This window comes from Pituophis catenifer, unplaced genomic scaffold (assembly GCF_029215685.1).
Source record: "Pituophis catenifer annectens isolate HBS135680 unplaced genomic scaffold, rPitCat1.0.hap2 SCAF_1, whole genome shotgun sequence".
Classification (NCBI taxonomy): domain Eukaryota; kingdom Metazoa; phylum Chordata; class Lepidosauria; order Squamata; family Colubridae; genus Pituophis; species Pituophis catenifer.
Window position 1 is genome coordinate 218,847,658 of NW_027256881.1, and position 15,854 is coordinate 218,863,511.

The window sequence follows — 15,854 nt, forward strand, 5'->3', positions numbered from 1 at the left end:
CCGAGTGAATGTTCATAACTTGAGGACTACCTATAAACATTTCCTCAGAATATAGTGAAAGTACTTCCTGAAAAGATCAACCTTGTTTTGGCACCATCATCTTACATTTGTAGAGCATCTTGTACAGATAAGTCCTTGACATTCCATCACAATTGGGACCAGAATTTCTGTTGTAAGTTGTGGTTGAAAGTCAAGTTGGACCTGTTTTTACAACAGTATTTACAATGGTAATTAACAGCAATTAAGCAAACCCACCCTTTCCAATGGGAGATTTTTGCTGGATATCAGGAAAAAAAAGGTCGCAAATTGTAATCACATGCCCACAGGATACTGCAACCAGTCACAAATGCAAGCTGGTTGCCACAATTATCCAAATTGCAATCACGTCACCACAGAGGAGGTGCGATGGTCACAAATGCGAGTACAGATCATAAGTCACTTTTTTCCTCCCGAGGTTGGTGTAATTTTGAACCATTGTTAAAAGTGGCAAATTGAGGATTATCTGTATTCAGAAGTTGAACTACAGTAGTAAAAGTCATATAAATGCTGGGTGAGACCTTTTTGCAAGTTGGAGGGCTCTTTGGTATCCATAAAGGCTTTGATTCAAGAGTTCTGCTTGGGAATCACAGGAAATCCATATTTCTGGTTTACTGGTGATAACCATGTTGATGGGTAGTCATCCAAAAATATCTGATAAATATCCAACTCTGTTATTTCCAGCATTCATTTCCATAATGATATGCAGAATGCTGTGTATCATTGTGTAATGTAAAAGTTATGGTTGATCAAATCAAAGACTCTCCTAACCCAATGTATTATCTTTTCCAGTTCCTTCTGTATCCAGAATATAAAGAAAAAAGCTCCAATAGGCTTTGTGAACCCCCTTGGGCAGGTTCAATGCAATTATCTGTAATACAGGTAATCCTCATTTAACTACTTCTTTAAGCATCTGTTCAATTATGACAGCGATAAAAAAGTAATTTTATGAGCAATCCTCATATTCGCAAATCTGTAAAGTAAAGCAGAGTTGCAGTTTCACTTAGTAACCACTTCACTTAATGACCGTGTTGTCAGTCCCAGTTGTGGCTGCTAAACAAGAATTAGTTTTATGCAAATAAAACTCCATTTACTTTTGCAACTTGTTCCAACTAAATGGACTATACATATTTTCCATTTTAAAACCATTACATTTATTGAAAAAAAAGTTTCTATAGTTAAGGAATACAGGTAGTCCTCGACATACAACAGTTTATTTAGTGATTGTTCAAAGTTACAACAGCACTGAAAAAAGTGGTTTATGACCATTTTTCACACTTATGACCTTTGTAGCATCCCCATGATCATGTGATCAAAATTCAGATGCTTGGCAATTGGTTCATACTTATGATCGTTGCTGTGTCCCAAGTTCATGTGATTGCTTTTTGCAACTTATGGACAAGCAAAACCAATGGGGAAGCCAGATTCACTTAACAACTGTATTACTAGTTTTTCAACTGCAGTGATTCACTTAACGACAAAATGTTGTAAAGTGGGACAAAACTCATTTAATGTCTCACTTAACAACAGAAATGTTGGACTCAATTGTGGTCATAATTTGAGCACTACCTGTAGTTTTGTTCTTTCCCCATTTCAGTCAGCATGCTATAGATAGTCCTTGAGTTATATTTACTGTGTTTCCCTGAAAATAAGACATATCCCAAAAATAAGCCCTAGCTTGATTTTTACATGTGCGCCCAATATAAATCCTACCCGAAAATAAGCCCTAGTTAAGAGCAACACCTGGTTGCATGTGGTGGGGCGAGACAAACAGGTAAAAAGGGGGGGATGGGGGGGTTGAGCTGCTTACCTTTAGACAGTTGCAGTCAGGCCTCACACACTCAGACACCTGCCTCGCCAGCCCACTTCTTCTGCAGCTGCTCGCTGCCGCTCATGTGAGTCACCCCTGGCCTCCATTTCGCCATCAGAGGCCTTTCTGGAAGCAGCCGCAGAAGAAATGGGCCAGCAACAGGCTCCTGCTGGGTGAGGCTGTCAGTGCCACCGCCGTGAAGTGAGTCAGAGGAAAATATTCCTCCCAAAATAAGAGCTGGTGCCTTTTTTGGTGGCAAAAAATATAGAAGACCAGATCTTATTTTTGGGGAAACACAGTATTTCCAAAAAATGGAATTATAACCAGTCTTCAAAGTTCCAGCCATCATAGCGCACCTGAAGTCATGTGAACAAAATTTGGGCTGTTTCATCTCTGCTGACTTCCCATATTCCTTTACCTGCCTTGACATGCAAATAAGCCCTTAGCCGAGGAGCTGTTAGGAATCACCACCAGGAATCCCGGCCATGCCTGAAGAAATATCCCCATAGAAATATCCCCATCTTGCTGCCCAATGGAAGGATAGCCTTCGCCGGTAGTGATGCTTATCAAAGAGGACTTCCAGCCTTGGCTACCACCCTTCCCATAAGGGCACCAGTATCCAGCTGCCTGACTGGCCATACTCCTTCGCACCTGCCCATTGCCTCTGCCTGCCTGCACTCCCTGGCGCTCTCCCTTTAGCCCACTTGACTGGAACTCCCACCTTTTTCCACACTGTGGTTACATGAAGCCCTCACTTAATGATCTGAACAGTCCTAAGGTTACAATGGCATCCTGGACAGCCAGGATTGCTGTCGTTAAGCAATGCAGTTTTGTGACATCACAACTGATGACTGCATCATTAGCAATGGAAATTCTGGTTCCAACTACCATCATAACTCGAAGTCACTACCTGTATTTTTTCTTTTTTTGTTAAACTGTTTCCTAAAAGCAATAAAGCAGATTTACAAACTGGCTGGTAAATTCAAAATGTTTCTATCATTAAGTCATGGCATCTTGAAATATCCAATGTGCAAGAAGAATTAATATGCAAGAACCTGGTTCTAGATTTGGCCTCTTTGCATTGAATCACACAATTTCCAGACATACATCATTAGCCCATATTCCCTAGATGTAAACTGATATATTTTATGAACCGTGGTGGTGCAGTACTGCAGGCCAGTTCTGCTGACTGCCGGCTGACTGCAGTTTGGCAGTTCGAACCTCACCAGGCTCAAGGTTGACTCAGTCTTCCATCCTTCCGAGGTTGATAAAATGAGGATCCAGATTGTTGGGGGCAATATGCTGACACTGTAAACTGCTTAGTGTGTGCTATAAAGCACTGTGAAGCAGTATATAAGTCTAAGTGCTATTTCTATTTTGCATTCTACCCAAAAATCTGTTGTTTTCAATGGAATACAGAATGATTTAATTTGAAAATGTGTAAAAAGTCTATGAAGCTAATAGTAACATATTATGAAGAAATTTATCTACAAAAGTGAGACAGTACTTGTAACTATCTTTGTACATTATTTTTTAAATCTTGAATTTATTATGACATAATAGATATCACAAGGCACCCAAATGATTACCAACGCTTTCATATATATGAAGATATGTATAGTATTGAAAGCCACAATAACTTTTGCAATAATAAAGTTATTCAATAAATTGTTTTTTTTTCATTATTCAAGTAGAGTTTATACATCACAAAGTGATAATTCGTACCTATTACAGGTAAACTGGTGTTTTATCTTTCCATTTGAAAATTTTTACAAAATTATGACTTTTTACAGAAGATGAAAAGTATTTGTAAAAATATCCAGCACTCAACAAAAATATGAATGTTTTCTTTTTTTAAAAGAAAATCATTAGAACAGCATTCTCTTTGATTTGTCAAGTAATTTCACCAGCTGAGTTCTATAAGGCAAGCTGGTTTCGTAAAGGATTGGCATTTCCTCTAACTGGTTAAATACTGGAAACTGAAAAAGAATCTGTATATTTTTAAGTTTCAAAAGAACTGAAACATTTAAAGATTCAGAAGAGGTACTGAAACATGATTCCATAAGGACTTTCCAAGTGATTGTCTCTTCGCTGAGTTTTCATCTTACGCTATTAAAAAAGTGGGAAAATATAGCATTAGTATTCTTATATCACAGCATACATTTCTTTGATAGGATATCTATATTAATTAAACTTGTTACTGATGATTAACTGATTCCAAGCATGCAATCATGTACCATCCTACTCAGTATTTTAGTCCATTTTAGTTTTTTAGAACTATGGACTATGAAAATGGAAGACACTTTTTGCTCATATGATTTGACCTGCACCATGGGGATTAATATATTTGGCATGGTTACTTAGCACTGTAATGAGCAATTATTTCTGTTTATTTTTATTTAATTATAAAATTATTTTGTAATAAGATTCTCATCAAGTTAAAGATAATGTTTACGAGTTGTCTAAAATAGAGCTGGGGAGGACTGGCCTTCAGCTAGGCTTGAATTTTTATGTTGTTGTTGTTATTTTTATGTTATTTGATTTGTATACCGCCCTACTCCCGAAGGACTCAGGGCGGTGAACAGCCAACAATAAAATACATAGATACAAAAAATTTAAAAACCAGATAAAAACCAATTAAATCATTTAAACACCCCAATAATTTAAAATCCCCAATTTAATATCAAATTAAAACACCCCAATAATTTAAAAACAGATTAAAATTTACATATTTAAAAAAGGGAAGAGATTAGGCCAAGCCCGCCTGATGGAATAAAAAGGTCTTCACAGCGCGGCGGAAGGTGCGCAGATTCGGGATCCTCCGTATCTCCGGGGGGAGCTCATTCCAGATGGTAGGTGCCCCCACAGAGAAGGCTCTCCCCCTAGGGGCCGCCAGTCAACACTGTTTGGCTGACGGCACCCGGAGGAGTCCCTCTCTATGAGAGCGTACTGGCCGGTGGGAGGCTATTGGTGGTAGTAGGCGGTCCCGTAGATAACCAGCTCCTAAGCCATGGAGCGCTTTAAAGGTGGTAACCAAAACCTTGAAGCGCACCCGGAAGACCACCGGGAGCCAGTGCAGCTCGCGCAGGAGAGGTGTTACATGGGAGCACCATGTCGCTCCCGTTACCACCCACGCGGCCGCACTCTGCGCCAGTTGGAGCCTCCGGGTGCTCCTCAAGGGGAGCCCTATGTAGAGAGCATTACAATAGTCCAGGCGGGAGGTGACGAGGGCATGAGTGACCGTGCATAACGAGTCCCGATCCAGAAAGGGACGCAACTGGCGAATCAAGCGAACCTGATGAAAAATCCTCCCGGTCACGTCAAGTGCTCTTCTAAAGACAGCCGTGAATCCAGGAGGACGCCCAAGTTGCGAGCCCTCTCCGTGGGGGCCAATGATTCGCCCCCAATAGTCAGTGATGGCGTCAGCTGACTATATCGGGACGTCGGAAACCACAGCCACTCGGTCTTGGATGGGTTGAGCCTGAGCCTGTTCCTCCCCATCCAGATCCGTACGGCCTCCAGGCACCGGGACATCACTTCAAGGGCATCGTTGGGGTGATCTGGGGTGGAGATGTACAGCTGGGTGTCGTCAGCGTACTGATGGTACTCCACCCCGAAACCACGGATGATCTCGCCCAGCGGCTTCACATAAATGTTGAACAGGAGAGGCGAGAGGACCGACCCTTGCGGCACCCCACATATGAGGGGCCTCAGGATCGACCTCTGTCCCCCTGTCAACACAGACTGCGACCGGTCAGAGAGAAAGGAGGAGAACCACTGCACACAGTGCCTCCCACCCCTAACTCTTCCAACCGGTGCAGCATGATACCATGGTCGATGGTATCAAAAGCCGCTGAGAGATCTAACAGGACCAGGACAGAGGAGCACCCCCTGTCCCGAGCCCTCCAGAGATCATCAACCAACGCGACCAATGCCGTTTCCGTGCTGTACCCGGGCCTGAAGCCCGACTGGAACGGATCCAGATACGTCGTTTTATCCAGGTGCTGGGGGAGCTGTTGCGCAACCACACTCTCAACAACCTTTGCCACGAAACGAAGGTTGGAGACCGGACGATAATTTACCAACATTGCCGGGTCCAGGGAAGGCTTCTTGAGGAGAGGTCTCACCACCGCCTCTTTCAAGGTGGCAGGAAAGACACCCTCACCCAACGAAGCATTTATAATCCCCTGGAACCAACCTCGTGTCACCTCCCGAGAAGCCAGCACTAACCAGGAGGGACACGGGTCCAATAAACAAGTGGTCGCGTTCAGTCTACCCAGAATCCTGTCCACGTCCTCAGGGGTCACAGGATCAAACTCATCCCAGATAACATTCTCAAGACCTGCCCCAGTCCCTCCCCCTGAGACTACCCAGTCGGAGTCCAATCTTCCCGAATCTGAGTGATTTTGTCATACAGATATTGAACAAAATCCTCGGCTCTACCCTCCAAGGGGTCCTCCCGCGCTTCCTGGTGGAGCAGGGAGCGGGTCATCCTAAACAGGGCGGCCGGGCGATTATCTGATGACGCAATAAGAGCAGCAAAATAGCTACATTTCGCTGCTTTTATCGCCACTAGGTAATTCCTAATATGAGATCTTACCAGTGTCCGGTCAGATTCAGAAAGACTGGCCCTCCAACTGCTCTCTAGGCGTCTTTTCCAGCGCTTCAACTCCCTCAGCTCCTCAGTAAACCAAGGAGCTAAATGAGATCGGTGCCGGGTCAGAGGCCGCAAAGGCACGACCCGGTCCAGAGCTCCAGCGGCCGCCCTATCCCAGGTGGCCACTAGGTCTCCAGTTGAGGCGTGTGCCAGAGCCTCAGGGAATGGCCCAAGCTCCATCTGGAACCTGTCAGGTTCCATCAGGCGCCTGGGGCGGAACCATCTTACCGGCTCCGCCTCCCTGCGGTGGGGTGTAGCGGTTAGAAGGTCGAGAAGAAGGAGAGAGTGATCAGACCATGACAAGGGCTCGGTGACTATATCCCCTATCTCAAGATCACTCAACCACTGTCCAGAGACAAAAACCAGATCCAGCATGTTTCCCCCCGTGTGGGTAGGGCCATGAATTAACTGGGTCAGGTCCATGGCTGTCATGGAAGCCATGAACTCCTCAGCCATGAAGCCCGAGCCACCTCAGATGCCTCACCGAAGTTGAAATCCCCCATGACCATAAGCCTAGGGGTCTCAACCGCCACCGCGGCGATGACGCTGAGTAGCTCGGGCAGGGCTGCTGCCACATGGCAGGGAGCCAGGTACGTGATCAGCAAACCCATCTGAACCCCGTGACCCCATTTCATAAGGAGGGATTCACAGCCGGCCGCCTGAGGAACAGTGGCCTCCCTCGGTCTCAGACCTTCGTTAATAATAACCGCTATCCCCCTGCCCCTACCCTGCAACCTCGGCTGATGGAATGCGTGGAAACCTGGTGGGCACATTTCAACGAGGGGGACCCCCCCTCTTGGCCCAACCAGGTTTCCGTAATACCTGCCAGGTCCGCTTCCCCCTTCTGAACAAGATCACAAATGAGGGGGGCTTTATTTACTACAGACCTGGCATTGCATAACATCAGACGGAGGCCAGGGCCCTGAGGATCTGCGCCACCTGGAGAACGAGTGGAGCTTTGGGGGCCGGAGCGCTCCACCGCTCGAAGACAGCGGGCGCACGCTCCCCTAACACGATATGGCCCCCTGCTCCCGCCATATCTACCCCTCCCACCCACAGTACTGATGGTAAAAACTTTATCTGGATGAACATTAGCCCCCCCCCCTTGACCCCGGGCCCCCCACCCCCCCGTGCCGTGCTCCACAGCCGTACCTGGCCCTCCCCTTAGTGGGTTATCCCCCATACCCACGGCCTTACTTCTGATCCAACCCTCCCCCCCCCGGAACCCCTTAAGACATTTGTTAAAACTTTATATAAAAAACCCCTCAACCCCCTCTTCGCGACATGCCACCTCTCTGGGTTCCAAAGCCCTTCATCGAGGTAGGCCTTCGATAACGTGGAAGGCCAGGCTTGCGAGAGGGGGGAGTCTCGCAAGGCAAAGAGCTCAGCCGGTGAATACATTTCTGTAAGTCTGCCTGAGGAAATGGAATAAGGCTAAGGATTCAATGATGGTACGTTTAAAGGTCCAGGAGAGACAGAATTTAGGGGAGAGCCTCATTCTGGTTCAATATATTAGCATGTTTCTCTGTTAGCACAGGATGAAATTAATTTACAATTACGTACCTGTTGTCTAAGAACAACCACATTCTCCATCTTCTTGGGAAACATTATGAACTGCAATGAGACTTTCACATTGTTCGCTTTCTTCAGATGTTCTATAAAACGTTACAGACTTGTGAGGCTTTTAAAATTTATCCATATTATTATGTTATAAAGAACGTAACTATAGCCATGGGATAAATATTACTTTACATTGCCTGTAAGAAATTGTTAAGGACAAACAATACTGAACTTAAACTTCCGTAGCAACTGGAGTAATGTTGAGTTTTAGTTATTCAAGCAGGTTCTTTTGAACAACTGAAATCAGAATTCTCCAGAATGATATCAACAAAAGAATGTTTCTTATAATAACACATACAAATACTATTGAAAATAAATTATAATAATAGGAGATTCAATGTTCAAATATTTAAGTCAAAATAGAAGGAAAGCATATCATTCAGACAATTAAAACCAGATCCTGCAAAGATCTCTACAAATTTCATTTTGAAATTATTTATGGTAAAAATTAAGACATAGTAAAGACATAGTTGAAAAATTAAGAGAAGAAAGATGAAGTGGATAGGAAAGAAGCAAATAAATCAGCCTACCTCTGAATACGATGTTTTCGGCAGATAAATACAAAAACTCTTCTAATTCCCACCATTACTGGATCCCAGTTGTTGTAGTGACATAAAAGTGTTGCAATGAAAAAGGAAAAAAATACAGGGATTGCCCCTGCAAAAAATAACCAAGAAAACTGGACCTGAAATTAAAAGATCAATTTGATATTTTATCAAGGGTAAAAGTAGGTTAATGGAAAGATAAATATCCCATAAATTTGGATCAGAAAAGAGGCATTTGGAGGGCAGTAAGGAGCTGTAGAAAAGGAAAAGGGAATATGAGAGGAACACTTAGCCAGAATCTTAAGTAAATCTTGGTTACAGTAATGTCTACCCAAGGACTTTTAAGCTCCATGACATCAACCTTGACTATGGTTGATGCTCGTTAGTCACATGCTTCCCACTCCTCATGCCCCATTGTGCGTTCATGTTGAATTCACCAAATAATGTTTTTTCTCTGCTTTTTGCAGTTCTATCAGAAGAGGTGAAAGAAAGCATAGAATCATAGGTAGAAGCATATAGTTCTCTGGGGTGTTTCTCTAAACATGATGAAATATGGTGTTCATTCAAATAAAATCAAATGCAGAAAAGGATGAGGCTGCTTTCCACAAAGGGGGTCACACTTCTTTGATGGTTCTTCTAAATTAGTTACAAATTTCAAGTTCCTGAAGGAGCTACACAGATCTTTACAGCTAGAAATGTTTGATCTGTTTTGGCAAGGGATGAACTTTACAGCTTGGATGAGGAAAGGAAAGTGGTAGAAGAGAATAAAGCTCACAAAATAAAATATTCTCATATTTGGGATGAAAAACATTTCAGGAATGGACACCAGATAAAGTGTGAATCCTTTAATTTAAGAGCCAGAACTGTGTAAGTAACATAGACATCAACCAAGGCTACAGCTGACAGTTAAAACTGACAGTTGCATTAAATGCTAATTTCACACTATCTATGAAATATCTCACTTGAGAGTGAAAGTGTCACAGTGAGGACAAATTTTACCAACGTTAGAAATAAATATGGAGAACAGATGATATTTCTACTGTTGCTAATAAGATATTTCAGTGATCCAGTTGCTGAGGGGCTTTGCTTCTTTTGTTTTCCTAGAACAATGATGCAGAAATTTTCTTTTAAAAAACACATTCCTATCTAATCATAACTTTTATATGAAAAGAACAATCTAAATTCAGTAAAATCCCCCCCTACTCTATAAGTATATTTTAAATTTATGTTCATGATGTAACAATTACTGGCTTAAATGAAACCTAACCGAGTGACTTTGGGCCAGTCACTCACTCTCAGCCCAAACCACCTCACAGGGTTGTTGTGGGGAAAATAGGAGGAGGAAGGTGTGTTCACTACCTTGAGTTATTTATATAAATAATAGGCAGGATAAAGATAAAATAAATAGTTAATAAATGAATGAATGGCAGGTTCATATTAGCATACAATTGACTGCAGCTACCATTACATCCTGCCTTATTCTGATTCCTGAAGCAAAACACCACAAGGGGGAGATAACACTCTATTTAGAAAAGTATTTCACTTGGGGAACTTACAATGAACACCATGGACATCTATTTGAGGCTTTCTGAAAACAGCGGGTTTGTGTTGCAGTGCTTTTGTTGCTTGCAAACAAACACCTGTGCTTTATGAACCGAGAGCCAGTTTGGTGTAGTGGTTAATATGCCAGCCTGGAAAATGGGAGAATGTGAGTTCTAGGCCTCTTTTAAGTATGAAAACCGACTGGGTCACTTTGGGCCAGTCACTCACTCATAACCCAAATCACTTTACAGGGCTGTTGTGGGGAAAATAGGAGGCAGGATTATTAAATATGTTCACTGCCTCAAATTATATATGAAAAGGTGAGATAAAATAATAACAAGAACAACAAGAGCAGCATTAAAAGCTATTGATGGGCAAGCAAATCCTATTATCTACAATTAAATACATTTATTTTTGCAACAGCATTAGAACTCCTTTTTTGTTCATGAAGATTCCACTAGGAATTTTTAAGATTTTCTTAAATTTAAAATATGAGAAGGTGAACTTGGTTTAAAGTTTTAAAAATTTGAATTTTAAAAGTTTCTGTTGGAATTTTCCGTAATATTTACCACTGCCTTCAATTTACATTACCTTTTGCATGCATATGTCAGCAATTATGGACAGAGGTATTGTAAGGCTCAGGGCAAGTGTTCCTATCAGTGATGAGGTAAGAAAGCAGCCCCTGGAAAAATGTTAAAATACAAAGATTTGAGTTTTTTAAAAAATTAGAGGCACAGAAACAAATTTCACAAGTGTATACCAGAGTTTTGCAGAATTTGTAGGTACCCATACTTTGGCCTAGTTATATTGATTAAACCAAATTATTTAGGAAACTCATAATTTTCCTCTTAATTTATTGATCAGATCTTTCTAGTCCTACCATGTATTTCTTTTATACACCTTTATTTGTGTATCGTATGCTAATTTGCATACATACATGCATACATATATACATATACACATACACACACACACACACACATATGTGTGTGTGTGTGTGTGTGTGTGTGTGTGTGTGTGTGTGTGTGTGTGTTTCCTCTAGCCAGGTTTTTCCTACGTAACCAAGGTTTTTCTGCAGCCCTAGCTCAGTGGAATCACATCCACTCGATTCTGGGCTTTTTTTCTTTCTGGCAGCCAGCAAGTTCTTGCTGCCAGGGGACTTGCTGGCTGCCAGAAAGAAAAAAAGCCCAGAATCGAGTGGATGTGATTCCACTGAGCTAGGGCTGCAGAAAAACCTTGGTTACGTAGGAAAAACCTGGCTAGAGGAAAAACACACATAAATCCTACGAAGAAGTAAGAAAATAGATATATATAGCTATATAGATATATTATATATCAGAGCTTAGTGTAACCTGTCAAAGAAGTCAAAGGATAACTACCTCCTCCACTAAGTCTCAAGATTTTCAGATGCAGTTAATGAAGTCTAATGTTAGACATCTAGAATAACTGATTCCAAAAAGCGTACTTGCTATCTGTAACTGCTGCTAACATACACTGCCATGTTTCAATAGAGGACCTCCTCATTTAGGAACCACAATTGAGACCAGCAACTTAGTTGTTAAGTAAAGTGGTTGCTAAGTGAAATCGCAACTTATGCTTATGACCTTATTTCAGCCTTCCTTTGATTTACAGATCTGCAAGGGTCATAAATGAGAGAACTGGCCGCAAAATTACTTTTTTTCAAAACCATGAGTGGTTGCTAAATGAGGCAGTTGTTAAACAAGAACTCTGTCTGTCTGTCTATCTGTCTGTCCATTTCTCTCTCTCTCTCTCTCTTTCTCTATCTCACTCATTTGGCTCTGAAAAATGTCTTTAGACTCAGCCTAATGTATTATGTCAAAGATATATTGCTCTTGTCTTTATAGCAATTCATATATGAAGATTTTCACCATTTACTGATTAAAGGAAAGACTAAGTCATCTACATGCACAGATAGCAACACTTACACAGCCTTATCCTTCAAATGTGAAAATCCATAATTTGATTTTAAGGAATCAATTCAAACTAATTAGAAAATGTTTGTAAGATATGTCTAGACATAATGGTTCTGATTAAAAACTATGCACATGCAGATAGAACGTTGCTCTTTCAATTATAGATAAAGTTCTCTTCTTCTATTGCATTCATCTATAGCCAGTTATTTTCTCCAAGCAAAGAATTGGTAAGAAAGTTGCATCTGCTATTAAACTCATGTAATTTGGCTTCATTTGTGATATCCCTATAGCCTTAGATTTGTTGGGAAATGCACAAATTTCATAATCGTTCACTAGTGTTCTAGGGTCAATCCCAATCATCTGAAATTAATATCCACTATGTCTAGACAAGCAGCATATGTCATATCATGTCACATTTTGTGATGGCTACTAAAATCATTACAATACACTGTGTTAAGCAGAACATTAATATAATTTGATGTGTGAACTCAGCCTTAATGGCTTGTTAACCAAATTATGGCCATAATTTGTGGGTCCAACTCTAAAGGCTTTTTAAAATATGTATATATCATGATACGTAAAACCACATTCTAGCTTTTAATATTTAATAAGCAACATTGGTCTGGGGGAATGACAACAGAGGGAATGATGCTTTTCAATGCATGGTATTGTGTCATAATCAATACTTGGTAAAGACAACAGTTTCCAAAACATACATTATGGAAAAGCAATTTCATTTGGTCCTAAAGTATATAGACTGTTGTTAAGAAACCTAATAATCAAAGCAACAAACATACCACAACCAGAGGAATTCAGACAGAACAGTTCCAACAAGGCCATTAATGACTATGCACATTAGGGTTAATTTATTGGGAAATTCAAAGACCTCAAATCCAGTATAATGAAGTAGGAAGAAGCCTGGCCAAAGCAACAGCAAGTTAAACAAGCCAACAAAACCTGCAGGAACAGAATAAACAAACAGATCACATAACAAAGAGTTAGTCTTACGTCGCAAAGTGTACTTTGCAGAACTTAAATGATCAAGTTCAAGATTCAGTCCTAAGTTGAAAAACGGTGTTTTAAAATTTGTTCTTACCAAAAAACATTGGAATATCGAGCTTATCTTCTCTGTCAACTTTTCGTTTTATCATAACTATATAGATTGCATACAGCATAGCTCCCATCACAGACCACAGAGACCCTGTAAATAAGAAAGCAAGGTATTGCCACTGGATTAATTAAATGTAATCTTTTTGTTTAACAGACTATTAAAGGTGTTCTATTTTTATTCAAATAAATAATTTACACAAAATTAGAAAATTGGTAGGATCCTGCAAATTATTTCACTTTAAAAAACAACAATGAATACTTGTATTCAAAATGAATACTTTTCTATAATATATTTATTTATTCAGAGACATTTTTGCTTCTGAATACTGCTCATAATAGCATACAAATATTACTATAGATTCAGCTATTAAAACGGACTTAATACCCTTTATGTATTTTTGTCACTTTTTGAATAAAAAATATAAAGCAATATTCATTAATCACTTCAATTTATTGTGAAGAATTAAAAAAAAAATACCTATTGTATCTCTTCCTGCGGATTTCTCAGATCCAGACAAATTCACCATAACAACACCTCCAATGCTATTTTAAAAATAAAGCATTATATTCCAGTTAATTTAATCAAACAGTTTGTATGGAAAGAGTTAACAATAAAGAGTGTTTAAAAAGGTAAAGGTAAAGGTTCCCCTCGCACATATGTGCTAGTCTTTCCCAACTCTAGGGGGCGGTGCTCATCTCCGTTTTAAAGCCGAAGAACCAGTGCTGTCTGAAGACGTCTCCATGGTCATGTGGCCGGCATGACTAAACGCCAAAGGTGCACGGAACACTGTTACCTTCCCACCAAAGGTGCTCCATATTTTTCTACTTGCATTTTTTACGTGCTTTTGAACTGCTAGGTTGGCAGAAGCTGGACAAGTAACAGGAGCTCACCCCATTACACGGCACTAGGGATTCGAACTGGTGAACTGTCGACGTTTTGATCGACAAGCTCAGCGACTTAGTCACTGAGCCACCGTGTCCCTAAAAATTGTAAAATTTTAAAAAAATTGTAAAATTGTAAAGAGTGTTTACAATTGCCTTAATACCACGTTTTGTTGAATTTCAATTTTAAAGGAAAAAGAACATTTCTTTGCAAGTATAATGACCTGGAGAATTAGAAAGAAATGATTATAGATTAGCAGAAGCCATTCCCAAGTGCATCATGTCAAAACAAGAAAAAGAGGGGTGGGGGGGTTGAGATCAATATTTCCCTATAAATAACAAACTAAGCTTGGGAATAGTCACTTCTCAGGGGGTGAATTCATACACCATTTAAACTAATTATGGCTTATTTGAATAGACCATTAACCCATATACCATAAGTGATAAGCCATGGTTTACAAACCAAAACAACTATAAATTTAAGAGTTGAAGGTGAGCTTGGTTGCTTTGGTTCTGCTTCCATGTGCCACAGAGGACATGGCATTAGTATTTATATTACATACATAAACCATTACAGGTTTCTTTACCTGCTTTTGGGAGGAAATAAAGTAGAAAATAGAAACCTTACAGAAGTACAATGGGTGCACCTCATTAGTAAGGCTATCACTTTTTTCCATAGTTGATCTATAGGAGAGGTCAAGCACATACAAAGCAAGCTGTGCAAACTTTTGAAGGAGTGTCTCTCTTCCATGAAGGTCCAAAGACCACAGTCCCAACTGGGACCTGCTTTGCAAATGAACATGGCCCTCTCCCTTCTAAAAGCCAAGTTAAAAAAAAAAAACCCTACCATATTGCTTCCCTCTGCTCTGCTTTATGGATTTGCCTCACTGCAGTATTTGCAGAGGTGACTCCTCCAGCTTTGAGCAGCCTTTGCAAAGCTGGAAGAGTCATACTGCAAAGAGGAAAACACCTGGGTCACACACAGAGCCTCTGCAAATTGCAGAGTCATTTTGCTTCCATGAAGAGAATCACATCATCTGCATGGCAGGAAGCTCTTCACGGAACTTTGCCTAGCCTAATCTAGAATAAAGTATAACAAACATATTTTTCCCTCACCACTTCTGATAGGCACCCATCAGGAGGTTTAGTGCAAATATGGGTGAAACAGAGGAAGATGGAACATTCACGGTTGCGAAGTTTCAAATTCCTGTGTGATTTCAACTTAAGATTTCCTAGAGATTACTGTCCGCAATAAATGAATGCCTGGGATGATTTGTGGGAGGGGATAACACTGAACTATGTGAAATTGTGAATGTGTATTTTTTTTTTAATTTGATTTATATGCCGCCCTTCTCCGGAGACTCAGGGCGGCTTACAATGCGTTAAGCAATAGCCTTCATACTTTTGTATATTTTATACAAAGTCAGCTTATTGCCCCCACAAACTGGGTCCTTGTTTGCTGCACAAACAAGCCTAGGATTATGCACTCTGCTCTTCTACATTCCTCTTCTGGTGAGATCACATCACTTTTGCTCCCTGGTTCTGGATTCACACCTCATTTTAAATCAAACCAATAATTTAGCAGAGCTGAATTGTGGAAAGTAGATCAATGTCTTACAGGTAGCACCAGACTTATGGCCACAACTGAGCCCAAAATTTCCACTGCTAAGCAAGGCAGTTGTTAAGTGAGTTTTGCCCCATTTTATGACCTTCTTTAC

The 15,854-nt window shown here is 40.8% G+C and overlaps 1 protein-coding gene across 4 annotated transcripts in view; it reads right to left on the reverse strand.

Moving 5' to 3' along the window:
• Positions 1-3,427: 3,427 nt before the first annotated feature.
• Positions 3,428-15,854, reverse strand: part of SLC35F5 (solute carrier family 35 member F5) — a 43,933-nt gene continuing 31,506 nt past the window's right edge. For 3 of the 4 annotated variants that reach the window (XM_070957032.1, XM_070957035.1, XM_070957031.1), the window contains 7 exons: positions 13,733-13,797; positions 13,241-13,345; positions 12,942-13,101; positions 10,802-10,892; positions 8,654-8,808; positions 8,067-8,158; positions 3,428-3,955 (listed from right to left, as the gene is read on the reverse strand). In XM_070957032.1, the coding sequence (XP_070813133.1) occupies positions 8,074-8,158; positions 8,654-8,808; positions 10,802-10,892; positions 12,942-13,101; positions 13,241-13,345; positions 13,733-13,797 (661 nt within the window). In that variant the 3' untranslated portion in view covers positions 3,428-3,955; positions 8,067-8,073. Of the gene's footprint in view, positions 3,956-8,066; positions 8,159-8,653; positions 8,809-10,364; positions 10,464-10,801; positions 10,893-12,941; positions 13,102-13,240; positions 13,346-13,732; positions 13,798-15,854 lie in introns of those variants that run through there. The other variant, XM_070957036.1, reaches the window with a different exon arrangement.